Raw genomic sequence first — 14,039 nt, 5'->3', positions numbered from 1 at the left:
TTCTTCTTCTTCTTCTTCTTCTTCTTCTTCTTCTTCTTCTTCTTCTTCTTCTTCTTCTTCTTCTTCTTCTTCTTCTTCTTCTTCTTCTTCTTCCAGGTTCAGCTCTTTATTGGACAAGTTAACAAAAGCAGTTTAGTAAAAAAGACCAAAGCCCATGTCATCTTCGGGGATTCCTCGGACTCTTCCTTCTTTGCTTCTACTTTCTTCTCCTCAGCTGGGGTGGCAGTAGTGGATGGAGCAGGACCACCAGCAGGTGCAGCTCCAGCTGCTGGAGCGGGCCCACTAGCCCCTATGTTGCAGATGAGGCTACCAATGTTGGCCAGAGCCTTTGCAAACAAGCCAGGCCAGAAAGGTTCAATGTTGACACCAGCTGCTTTAATAAGGGCATTGCTCTTATCCTCTGTGACCGTCACCTCATCGTCGTCATGCAGGATGAGGGCGGAGTAGATGCAGGCGAGCTCGGAGACGGAAGCCATGTTGTGGACTGCTGGCACAGTGATGCTAGTCACCGGATGAAGTGAGGGCCTCACCCCGACGCGGCCTTAGCTTCCTCAGAAGGACTGAGCACCTTGGCGGCAGCCGAGGAAAGGCTTTAGGTTCTTCTTTACCTGCTTGCCTTTGCCTTGCTAGCACATCCATTCCTTCATTGGCATGGGTGATCCCAGCATATATGGAAGACCATCTGAGACACCCAGCCTTGTAGGACTGAGTAATTACTAGATTCTTGGACTTTCCATTCACAGTTAGCCATTGTTGGATTAGTTGGCCTGTAGCCTGTAAGTCATTCCAATAAATTCCATATATATTTACATATTTATATAATATACAAATATATATGGAATCTACATATATACACATATATAGAATATATATATAGCATACACACACACACACACACACACACACACACACACACACACACACACACACACACACAGAATGCTCTGTCCACAATCAGAGGGCCTCCCAGAATGCAGTGCAGTGAAGCTGTAACCAGAGCAGTAGTTTGTCAGAGCTCATGTAACTGCTAAGCTGGACAGGGTCTACTTGGGGTCCACCCATCGCTCTGCTTCTGGAAATGAACTGGGAAGCTGAGAGGAGAGCTTTGTGAATCAGTTGGCAGAGGAGGTGGTGGTGAGATGGGAGTTGCCTCCCTGGAGCCCACACTTCTGCAGAACATGACTTCCTGTTATGTCCCTGCATCTGAAAGGTGTTCTCAGAAGACTCCATGTGCCCACGGGTGTGAGGGGCGGGTTTGGCTGTGGCCCCAAGATGGCGCCCGGGACTGCCACCAAGTCTAAAGGCTAACAACTGACTTCCTCATATCCCTCAAGATAGCCACGTCCGTTAAACTGCACTGCACAGATGCACCCCGACGAAAGATCAGATGATGTGACGAATGTAGTCCTGTGCCAATGAACTGTGCCTACGTGGANTAGGNTGATGGGGAGTGGACTAGAGGGTATAAAAGGGGATGGCCAAGAGAGGTCGGGGGGATCTTTTTAGTGCACATAGTTATGTTCCTGAATAAACTGCTTTGAGAAGTACATCGGTTTTGTTACTTCTTTTCTGCTGGTCGGAGACAGTAGCGACACACGGGTACATACAATTTCTCTTCTCTCTCTCTCTCTCTCTCTCTCTCTCTCTCTCTCTCTCTCTCTCTCTCTCCCCTCTCTCTCCTCTCTGTCTCACACACATATGAACTCATGAAACCCCCTGCCCCATACGTAAATAAATACCTATCCCCACCCCCAACATCTAGGACACTGGGAGCCCACAGAGCCAAGGAAGCTGAGTCCCATCTGCAGGAATCAGGACAAATGGTGAGGACTTGGCTCAGAACTCTCAGCTCCCATACTTTTAAATCCCTTCTCACTTAGAAACAACCAGAGAAACCCGAACAAGTTCTCCTAGCCAGTCACATAGGACAGCCCTTACCTCAGCTCTAGCTTCCCCACACCAACATCTTGAGTTAGGCCATAGCTGACATCTTCCTCTTCTTCCCACTGTTCAGTTTTCCTGTTCTCCCTGCCTTTGAATCTCTGCTAAATGCATGAGGCAGACGGCCTTGCTCTAGTCAGAACCTAAGGGGTAAGATTCAGGAGGGATAAATTTAATTTTCTCCCTGTACACAGAGAAGCCACAAAGAATGGGCCCATATCTAGAGGTGTGTGATCTCCAGATCTCAAGGTATGGTTGTAAGACTGAAAGGCCGAAGAGTGACAGAGTGACATAGGCTATTTCACAGTGTTGCTTTGAAGCCACAAAGACCCATCAAAGTAGGAGTTCCATCAGTTCGTAGCAACTGTTTCAACTGAGTGTCTCATTGGACTTTCACAAAACCTAGTAAAACATTGAGAGCAGGCACTCTTGTTCCAATGTTGAGTACATTTATCTCTGCCCGACAGAGATCAGACAGCAACTGAGGACTCAGAGCACCTGAGCAGAGCCAGTCACGGAGGGAAACGGCAACTTACAGTTCAGCTTGTGGCTGAGCCTGGTGTCCGACGCCCTGCCCTCCGCCTCACGTCTGATGCCCTGTCCTCCGCCTCGGGACCGATGCCCTCTGCCCGCCTCACAACCCCATTCTAATAGTCTATTGCCAGGTGCACTCTCCCTAACCCCCACGGATTCTCAGACCTGGTCGAGTAGAGCAGATGACCGCGAGCTCCTGGCTCATGTCTCCAGATCATCTCACAGGAACCAGAAACTCCCCAACAGCCTCTACCAGTCTGTATTCTGCCTCTGGAATGTAAACTGTTGATTCTAGAAAAGACCAGAGAAGAAATTTCAGCAAGATTAAAATACCAGGTCCCTGGTATTTTATCACACCTACGCAGAAAGGAACATGCAGCCATTGTCGCCTACGTTTGCAACACGATTGACTGCATCATTTATGAGAAGGGTGGGGATTATTTATTATTAAGTAAAAAAGCAGGAGATTTGAGTTTAGGAGATCCCCCTCTCCCTTTTCCCTTGTTAAATCGTGTGTGGCATACCATCTTCAGGATCTACAATTTCAACTGTTGCCATCTCTGGAAACTCCAGTGCAGCTGAGCCAGATTCGGAGAGAATGATCTGGAAAGTTTCTGAGGTCTCATACTTGGTGTCGGGTATAAGTCCCACCTTCCATGTGGCTGTAGACTGGCCAGGGCTGAACTGGACCAGCATAGGAGCCTTTCCTTTAAAATCCTTATTTTCTTCGGCAGTGTCTCCTTTGGTTCCAGTGCCTGAAGAAAAGACGGAAAACTCACCATAACCCCAGGGTCTGAAGGGATATTTTCCCCTCAACACAGTTCTATTGTTGACAAACACAGATAACATAGTTATTGCTTCTGTCTAGTGTCTGGAGAAGATATCTGTGAACAATGGTCTCAGCTACAAGAGTAAGCAGAGGTGAACTGAGCCAGGAGGAAAGTAGGAAGGGAGGGGGAAGAAGGGAGGAAGGGAGGGAGGGAGGGAGGGAGGGACGGAGGAAGAGAGGGACGGAGGGCAGGGTGCAGCTTGGTGCTGGAGCAACGTCTAAGTACGTGCCAGGCCTTGAGTTCCACTGCAAAAAAAAAAAAAAAAATCTACTGTTGGGAAGCATGAAGGAGGAAGGGCAGAAGATGTATCGCCAAGAGTAGATTTATCTTGTTTGTTTATCTTAGCATATATTAACTCAGGACCAAAATCCATGGTCAAATCCTGGGAGTTTGAAGATTGAGTGAGAACTTAACAGCCCCCAGAAAGCTCACTGTTTAAATAGAATAAGAAGAACATGAGCCTTGTGGAGGCTTGGGTTGCTACTCATCATGGAGTGCCAGGGCAAAGCTTGGTACATAAATGTCTTCAATAAATATCACTGAGAGAATATATTCTGACAATTTCAATTTCTGTTACCTCTGAGTAATATCTATCTATCTATCTATCTATCTATCTATCTATCTATCTATCTATCTATCTATCTATCTACCTATCTTATAAGACAGTGTCTCACATAATCCAGATTGTCTTCCAATTCTCTATGTAGCTGAGTATGAGTTTGAACTTCTGACCCTCTTGCTTCTATCTCCCAAGTTCCAGGATTATAGGTATGAACCACAATACCTGTTTTATTTAGTGCTGTGGATCTGAGCCAGAGCTTCCCACATACTAGACAGTCACCCTTCCAAATGAGCGTATCCCAAGCCTGTTTAGTGACTTTTGATTGTGAGATAATTTTTAGTAACTTTCCAAACAGATCCCTGATAATGAAAATGGAAAGGTGGGGGCTGATTGGAGGAAGTAATAATTAGTAACTTATGAAAGAAACTGATCAGCAATAATAAAAGCAACAACTCAACAATATGTAAAATAGTCGGTGTCAGACACGGAAGTCAAGACTCGTTGACGAGCTAGAGCTGGAACAGGGATCTGGACTTGGTACTTTTCTTTCTTTCTCCTTGTAGACTATGTGGTCTGCTGCTAGACCCGGTTCGAGTGGTCTGGGGGAGTCAGGAGGACTTCCAGGAGTGGAGGATGGAGGCATGTTAGAGGTTCCCTTCAGGCAACAAGAGGTGACTATTGCAGTCATGTCTTAGGGTTCGTGCCAGACTGGACCCAGCAATCTGCTGGAAAAGACAGTAACACATAGGCCTCTTGTGTGAGTCAGAGGATGGCAGGTGCTATAAGGGTGTTGGTTTAGGTGTAAGGGAAGGCCCCCCAAGGCATCTGTCTCACAGAGCCAAGTGCTTACCGCCCCCCCCCCAACTTTAAAGCTGGAGTATGGAAATTCTTCCTGACATATTAATGAAAACTCATAAGGAGGCCTTGGATGACAAATTGCAGAAGCCAAGTCCTAAAAGAGAAAGAAGACTTGCTTCAGCTGAAGGTCTTGGCAGCCATCCCAACCATGCAGTGAAGAAAGGACCTGAGGGATGGGTGAGGCTTTGGCTGTCCTAAGAGAATCCTGTTCCTAAAGCCTCTTGTATAGCTCCTTTCCTTCACTAGCTACTTTCCCCTGCATTATGTTTCCTTCCTATTCCCCTTCTAAGCCTGTCTGGGAGGCTCCTAATGATCATTTGTAAAATGTAAAATGAATGACAACCACAAAAAAAGGCACACACCTTTGATCCCAGCACTCAGAGTTAGAGGCAGAGCATCTCTGTGTGTTCAAGACCAGTGTGAGTTCTAGGATAGCCAGGGCTACATTGTCAGGTCCTGTCTTGAAACTGCCCAAGTAGGAAGGAAATGAAGACAGCATACCCTTGTTTGATTCCTCAAGAGATTATAAAGGCAAAATGACGTCTGAAGGTTCTGGTAGCTAACAGCGCTGTAAAAATGTGGTGGGTTCTTAGAACAATCATTATTAATTATTAATTATTAATGATGACAGTTGGATCCTCTCTCTTGGCCCTGCCTATGTGTTTACTCCAAAGAGCTATGTTAAGGTGGTAGGTGTTTGCAAAGCATAGAAAATTTGACATTGCACATGTCCTTAAGTAAGTTACAACCTCAGCGCTGGGTTAAAACAATTATACATAATTAAGTAATTAAAGTTAAAACAGCAATTAAATAGAACATAATACTTCAGAAGAATAGCTAGAACTAATGTATTAGTATGTGACAATATATTATTCTATAGTTAAAAGACTTTTTAAAGAAGTTCATTGCAGCTTTATTCATAGAAGACAAAAACTGGAAAAAACCTAGATGTGTCCCAACCAAAGAATGTACAAATAAAATGTACATTTACACAATTGTTGTTTAAAGAAAAGGACATCATGAAATTTGTAGGCAAATGGATGGAACTAGAAAAGATCATCCTGAGTGAGGTAAACCAGACCCAGAAAGACCAATATGGTATGCATTGCACTTATAAGTGGACATTAGCTGTTAAGCAAATGATAATCATGCTACAATCCACAGACTCAGAGAAACTAGGTAAAGAGGAGGGCTCTTGGGGGCATATGGATCTCCCTGGGAAGGAGAAATAGAATAGATTTTATTGATGGACTGAGGGTAGGTGGGATCAGGTCTGGGAGGTGTCAGGTTGGGTGGTGGGATGGGGGTAAAAGGAAGGAGAGAATTTGGGGAGAGACAGCTGGGATTGGGGGGCACTTGGGGAGCAGAGTGGAAACCTAATGCAGTGGAAACTTTCTGGACTCTATGAGGGTGACTAGTAATGGAGGGTATAGAGTCTGAACTGGCTGTTTTGGGAATCTAGGTAAGGCTTCCAGTGGTGGAACTGGGTGACATTCAGTTGAGTTGTTGGCTGAGGAGGTCCTGTGGAGAGCTCCTGTTGTGGATGGCTATATGTATTTTCTGCTCCCTCAAGAGGTCGCATGTACTCAGGTGAGGTCAGGTGAAGTCCTAATTCGTCAGATAAGGGTAGAACCTGTGATTGGGAAGTGGAAGGAAAAGGCGGAGGTGAAAGATTTAGAGAGGGGAAAGAGGAAGAAAAAAGACAGAGAGAAGGGGAGTTGAGAGAGATGGAGGATGAAAGATGAGTGGGGGCCACCTGGCCCGAAGGAGCCACAGGTAGCTAGGGATTTCATAGATGGGCAACAGAGCAGTGTAGAGTACATCTGCCCAATCTAGGTGTGCAGGTTGTATTTTTATCAATTGAATTCTATGTCCTTTGTGCGAGCATTTTGGGGCTGGAGATTTATCATTATAAATCTGGCTGGTATATTACAAGTCTCGAGAGTTACCATTTTATGGGGCTAAGGGGATCTGAGTGAGTGGTAGCTGACTTTCTTCAGGCTAGCCACAGAGGGTAGATGGCCTGAGAAGATTGGAGCAGCTTGACAGCCGTTGCCGTGGGAACCAGGGCAAGCTTGGGGATGGCCATGGAGGTGGGTGAGAACGCTTTGGTCGGCAATTAGCCAGATTTAGCGTGGATCGTTCCTTTTTTTAAAACTGCATGCTACAATCTCCAAACAACCAGGCTGAGGCTAGGACAGAAAGGCACTCTCTGAAAACTGGCAGCGAGGCCCACTGCAGAGGACAGCGTCTACACAGCTCATTGAACGGAGAGAGGTCATCGGGCACCTGCATGGAGCCTTTGCCAGCATGTTCGAGTCTCTTTGGTGAAGGGAGGTAGTCCCAGGCTACGGAAAGAGAAACCTGAACACCAACCCAGCAGCAAAACCCTGGACTTACAATCTGTCCTCCCTGCAAGAAATGCTGGCATAGGAGTTGTGGGAATGGCCCACCAATGTTTGGTTTAACCTGAGGCTCACACCATAAGAGGGAGCCCATGGCCTACACTGACTGGATAGCTAGGAACTGGAGACAGGATAGCACAGAGGCCTAGGGAAGAACCAAACATGGCTGGGAGAAATCAATGAAATGACTCCTAATAATTAATTGATTTCTAATGCGGTTCTGCTCTACTCATAACTTGGTTCCTTATCTGGTTCTCACCAGAGAGGCTCCACCCAGCAGCAGATGGGAGCGAGTGCAGGGACCCACAGTCCGACGTTTTTTTTCAGAGTCTAAAGTGGAGGTCTTCGTTGGGTCCTCCCTTCAGAGATCAGGGAACCCCATGGAAGTGGGGACAAAATGATTGTAGGAGTCAGAGGGGATGGAGGACACCAGGAGATCATGGTGCACTGAGTCAACTAAGCAGGGCTCACATGGATTCACAGAGACCGAAGCAGCAAGCACAGGGCCGTCGTGGGGCTGCACCAGGTTCTCTGTGTGTATGCCATGGCTGTTAGCTGGGTGTTTTTGTGGGGCTTCTAACAGTGGGAGCAGATGTGTCCCTGACTCTGTTGCCTGTTCTTGGGACTTTTCCTCTTATTGGGTCACCTCATACAGCCTCGATGTGAGGACTTAGGCTTGTCTTAGTGTATCTTGTTTTGTCCTTCCTGGTTGTTATCTCTTGGAGATCTGCTCTTTTCTGAAGAGGAAATGGAGGGAGAGTGGATCTGAGGGTATGGGATGGTTGTAGGGAGTAGGGAGGAGTGGAGGGAGCGGAAACTGGTTGAGATTTATTGTTTGAGCGGAGAAATCTCTTTTCAATAGAAAAAAAAAGTTGGTGAGCTGGGGACTGTGGGGTGGCTAGGAAATGTCTCAGTTTTCCTGGAGTTTTTCGAGTTATAGAAAAGGAAAAGAATATAATCTATTAGAACAAGGAAACCACACAGAGAAAATAATCAAGCATATCAGCTGTAGCTAATCCTGTAGTACACACAGCACAGGTTTCCTGTAACTTTTGTAGGTACTTCCATCAATCCAGCCATCTCTTCTAGTCTGTTCTCCTGTGGCTGTCTGAAGCCCACACTTCATGTCTCCATACCCTTTTGTTGACAGCCAATCCCAAGCTACTTACTAATGGCAGATGTGCCTCCAAGGTATCCCCTGTGGATGAGGGTCACTTCGAAGATTGGGGAGTCTTCATCCACAACGTAGTGCTCTTTTTCCAAAGAAATCCAAGCCCAGTTTAGATGGAAAGATTGGTTTCTTAGCCATTTTCCTCCTGTAAGTGTGAGGGATAAAGAAGACGTGAGCAGAAGAGATGAAAGGAATAATGGTCAGGACCTGTGTATCATTCTGTCGTTGTAGAGAGGAAAGGCTCTTCATTTTCTAGAGAACATCATAAAGGGTTAGGGGAAGAATAATACAAGTTGGTTGTCACAAATTAGATAATACATGTCGGTTAATTTCTTTTTCTTTTTTTTTCTGTTTTTCCTCAAAAGTATATTTTAATAAAAAAGAATTCATTGAACTACTTCAATAGTATTGCATATATTGTTGTATATATTAATCTTGATCCCTTAAGGTCTAAGACAGAAATTAATAGAAAGACTTAAGGTCACCTTGGGCTATACAGAGAGACTTCGCCTCAAAACAACAATGCCAAAACATTTTGAAAACTTTATTTACTTCGTTTATACCCACTATGCAACTGCTTGGTTTAGACACCTGACTGTTTTACCAAATTTTATCATGAGCAAAGAGCCCTGGAATCTTTCCTCCCTGGGTGTCTTGTGGTTGGTTTGCTCTCATCTTCTTAGCTAATTCTCAGTTAAATGCATGTCTCAAGTCTGGATTTACATGGATTTCAGACTACCATCTTCTTCAAAGGGGAAGGATTTTAGCTAATCCAGGAAGACCTTACCCCACTGTATCTTAATTGTGAGTATTTAGGGATGTCAAAGGCATTCTGTGTCCGACAAAGGCAGAGCAGAGAGAACAGTGGAGTCAACTGTTCCTTAGGACATCTATCCCTTGGTCACTTAGGATTAATCTTTATCTTGTACTTTTTCTGGCTAGGAAAAAATGCTAATCACTCTTGCTTTGAATTTTCATTCCTGAGTTTCTATTTCTGTTTTATCTTCAGGAAAAAAAAAAAAAACAGATTAGGAAACTAGGGGACAATGTATCCCAAGGAAACATTCTCAGGCTTGGAAATTTGCCATCAATGACATCTGACAGAAGTGTTGAGGGAAATGTTCAATGGGAAGGCTTTGACTTCTAACTGTATCAGCTATATTGCTCACGGTTTGAGGATACAGCATGTCAGTTATATTCATCAGGGTCTTAATTTATTTAGTCTTAATTGTTTCATTTGTGTGTACGTGCGTGTGGTGTCTGTGGTATGTGTATGTCTGTCATTTGTGTATGTGTGTGTGTGTATGTGTGCAATGTGTGTGTGTGGTGTATATGTATGTGTATGTGTGTCTGCGGTGTATGTGTGTGTGGTATGTATGTGTGGTGTATGTGTGTGTAGTGTGTGTGTGCTTGTGTGGTGTGTGTGATGTATGCATGTATGTGTGTGTGTGGTGTGTAGTATGTGGTATGTGTGTGTGTGGTTGTGTGTGTGGTATGTGTGTGGTATGTGTTGTGTGTGTGCTGTGTCTGTGCATATGTGTGTGTATATGTATATATGTGTAAGTGTGTGGTGTGTGTGGTAGGTATGTGTATGTGTATATGTGTGTGTATGTACGGATGTATGGTATGTGTGGTGTGTGTGTGGTATGTGCTTTTTGTGTGTGTGTGTGGTATGTGTGATGTGTGGTGAGTGGTGTGTATGTGTATGTGAGGTATGAGGTATGTTGTGGTATGTATGTGTGTGTGTGAGTTTGTCTCTGTATGGGTATGCACTGTGGGTGAAGGTGCCAGTGGATGCCAGAAGAGAGCGTCAGAACACATGGAGCTGGAGTTACCGGCTGGTGTGAGCGTCTTTGTAAAAGAACATAGACTTGATTTCCGCCAGGCTATCTACTCTTGGTAGAATATTTCTTTTTACTAATAGCTGAATCATTTATATTTTAAAATTTCTGCTAGCCATAAGAACAGCCCCTCTTTCATCACAACATCCCAGTTCAAAGCAGTTTCTCCTCCCTTTGCAAAGTGTTCGGTTTCAATGACTACTTCTCTCTGCTTACTGGCCAGCCAAAGCGCTGTTATTCACTATGCTATAATGTTAGCTTGCCGATCCTGGAGCAAGATAGGCAACTGTGGAAGTGTCCCTTCCTCAGGCTGAGCTTATCAGTCCCTGTGGCCTGACTTCTAAGGCAAGTACTTTCTACAGGCCCTTTCATGTTGTGTGGCCGCTTAGCAATGCTCTGCTAGAGAAACGAGGGACGCCAGCTGTGTGCACCAAGATAGCCTGCCTGTTCAGACACCAAGGGACGTTTGCATCAGTGTGACAGTGTGGAGAGACAGATGAGGCTGAGAGGTGAAGCTCATCTGTAGGCATCTGGAGGCGGTTATCACAGACAGTGCTAGATAATGCAGACCTCAGAAACAGAGAAGCAAGCATGTATGACACAGTTTGCTAGAGCTTCGGTGTAAGGATATATGCCACAAGTGCATGCAACGAGACACCGTGAAGAAAGAACAAAACTAGTCATGAGAAATAAAAAACCCTAAGTGGTGAGAGCCTCAGAGCACCCCTTCCCCAGAGAGGAGGGGTCCCCTCCCTCTGGAACATTGCTCATGACCCACCGACTGATTTTAAATATGTATACTTTAAAAGATGTTAAAGACATATACATTTGAATTAAGTATCGGCTTTTGACAGTGGCAATATTTGATGCTGGGGCTGGCTTATACTTGATGCTACCTTTAAGAGGTGCAGTCTACACGGAGTGTTTAGTTCACTGAGCCACGCCTTTGAAGGCACTATCACTACTCCAATATACTGCAGCCTCCAGTGCTGTGAAACATGGGAAACCTCTTTTTATTTTGATTACATTAGATACTTTGTTACAGTCAAGAAAAGCTCACGACCACAACTACCCATGGAGGGAGATAAACAATCAGTTGCAGATTTTCTAACCTGAAATGCCAATGACTGCTGTCCAGGCTTGAAGCACTCCAGCTTACCATCGTACTTTTGGTGGGGGGAGTGTGCTACTCTGTGCCTTCCACAGTATGACATCCTATCAGATCGATACCCGAGGGTGGGAAGCCCTTTTCACCTCTTGGGAAACTACATTAATCTCTATCAGATTACTGGTACCTATATGTGAGTAGCTGACTTCAAGGACTCCGTCCGGAGAATCTGATGTAGATACAGAGAGCTTAGGTCATGGATGCACGTTGTGATAGGTCCCACACACTCTGTCAGCCATTTCTCTGAACCTCAGAGCTCAGATCGCCAGGGCAATACCTTGTTAGCCTTGGGGTTTTGAAGTCATGTCTGCTGGTATGGACACTGGCTACAGAATCAAGAGAACTCATATCTCACTAAGAAATTTCATTGCAGGAGCCAAGTCAGATAATGCTGAAAAACACTCATATAAAAATACACTGCAAACTAGCTGGGCATGGTGATGCACACCTTTAATCCCAGCACCCACGAGGAAGAGGCAGGTGAATCTCTGAGTTGGAGGTCAGCCTGGTCTACTGACAGAGTTCCAGGACAGCCAGGGCTACACAGAGAAACCCAGTGTCGCAAAACCAAAACAAAAACGAACCTCAAACAACAACAAGAACAACAACAACCAACCAAACAAAAGTACTGCTCACTAATTTTAGAGGTTCACTTCTGAGGAGGTTGGCTTCTGCCCTAATGAACAACCATACCATGATACATTTGGAACTCACCCTGTGGCAGATTTACCTCATTCTTCATTTATCAAGTGTATATGTCCTGTGAGATTTATGGGTCTTATTATTCTCCTTTAAACATTCTGAATTTAAGAAAAATTCTCTCTGTGTGGCAACAAACCGTGTCATTTGTGAGATGACACTTCAAGCATCTTTTCATTTCCACCTAACTTAACAAAGGCACACGATAACAGTTCCTTCATCCTGCAGTGATGAGACGTGAACCCAGGGCCTCGAGCCTTCTATGCAAGTTCTCTACCACTGAGTGAGACTCACATCTTCACAATTCTCTTCTCAGGTTGAGAAAAGTGAGAAAAACACATCAAATCTTTATCCAAGTACTAGATTCAGTAGTCTATTTTATACAGGCATCAAATTATTATATTTTACACTGCATTATACACACAAATACCACTCAGCAAAAGACAAAAGCAAACAAACAAAACAAAACCTCTAGACATTGTATTGAGGAGGACTCAATGTGTAAGTCTTATTGGTAATATAAAGTTTCCTTTAAAAACGAAAGAACTTAGAATTGAGGTTAAAAATAAAAACTGGGCCAGCAGCACTTGCAGACAAGCCTGGTGCTGTGAGTTCGATCCCCAGAGCTCATAAAGTGGAAGGAGAGACTCCGGGAAGGAGACGCCGGGAAGGAGAGACGCCGGGAAGGAGAGACGCCGGGAAGGAGAGACGCTGCTCCTGCAGGTGGTCCTTTGACCAGCTCACATGCTCTAGGGATGCAGCTCAGTGGTACGGATTAGAAAACGAATGCAAAAACTTTAAAGCTTAAAAACAGATTAGAGGGGCTGGGGAGATGGCACAGGGGTCATGAACACTGGCTGCTCTTTCAGAGGACTCAGGTTCAATTCCCAGCATCCACAGGGCACTTCACAACTGTCTGTAACTCTAGTTCCAGGGGATCCAACATCTTCACATGTGTACATACCAGCCAAACACCAATGCACATAAAATGAAAGTGAGTAAACTATTTTAAAACAGAGGTTAGAAACAACCAGAGAGGGGCTGGAGAGATAGCTCAGCAGTTAAGAGCACTGACTGATCTTCCAGAGGTCCTGAGTTCAAATCCCAGCAACCACATGGTGGTTTACAACCATCTGTAATGAGATTTGATGCCCTCTTCTGGTGTGTCTGAGACAGCTACAGTGTACTTATGTACATAAAATAAATAAATAAATCTTTCAAAAATATTAACCAGAGAAAAACTTGAAAGTATATATAATACATTATGATTTCCTAATAGGCAAAATTAAATACAAAAGGATAAATTAGCAGTTGTTGTCAAATGTTTAGGACTTTGAATTGGGTGTGTATGAGCATTGTTGGGTAGGGTATTTAGGATGCTTAATAATTTACTGAACACTTAATGTCACATATTTATATTTTGTTTCTGTTGTTTGTCTCATTTGTTACTCAAGACAGCATTTCTCTGTATAGCCCTTGCTGTCCTGGAACTTTCTTTGTAGACCAGACTGGCCCTCAAACTCAGAGATCCACCTGCCTCTGCCTCCAGAGTGCTGGGATTAATGGTGTGTGACAACACTACCAGGTATATATTTATGCTTTCTGATAGTCAACCACACATTCAAATAACTTCAATTGTCACAAGCATTTCAAGTCTGCAGCTCCTATCATAACTTAGCATGTATTTGAATTCATTAGCAGTTTTTCATCATGAATTTGGGAATATAACCTGGAGCTAACAGCTGTCACATAGTGGATATCATTTAGAAAACACTGCACAGTGCCTCTTGGGAATGTATTCCTTTGAATTATGGTTTGATACTTACAGTTGCATGACCGGAGATTAAAAACATAACAGCCGAGCCGGGCGTGGTGGCGCACGCCTTTAATCCCAGCACTCGGGAGGCAGAGGCAGGTGGATTTCTGAGTTCGAGGCTAGCCTGGTCTACAAAGTGAGTTCCAGGACAGCCAGGGCTATACAGAGAAACCCTGTCTCGAAAAACCAAAAACCAAAACAAAACAAAACAAAA

General features: G+C 44.5%; 1 protein-coding gene across 1 annotated transcript in view; it reads right to left on the bottom strand.

Moving 5' to 3' along the window:
• Positions 1–14,039, bottom strand: part of Frem3 (FRAS1 related extracellular matrix 3) — a 73,048-nt gene that overhangs the window by 23,672 nt on the left and 35,337 nt on the right. Inside the window, 4 exon segments of the mRNA XM_029532718.1 lie at positions 147–484; positions 2,641–2,766; positions 3,000–3,230; positions 8,300–8,446. Coding sequence (XP_029388578.1) covers positions 147–484; positions 2,641–2,766; positions 3,000–3,230; positions 8,300–8,446 — 842 coding nt within the window.

The sequence above is a fragment of the Mus pahari genome, chromosome 20 (genome assembly GCF_900095145.1).
Source record: "Mus pahari chromosome 20, PAHARI_EIJ_v1.1, whole genome shotgun sequence".
Lineage (NCBI taxonomy): Eukaryota > Metazoa > Chordata > Mammalia > Rodentia > Muridae > Mus > Mus pahari.
The sequence above is the reverse complement of the archived record's forward strand: the minus strand, read 5'-3'. Positions and strand labels throughout refer to the sequence as shown.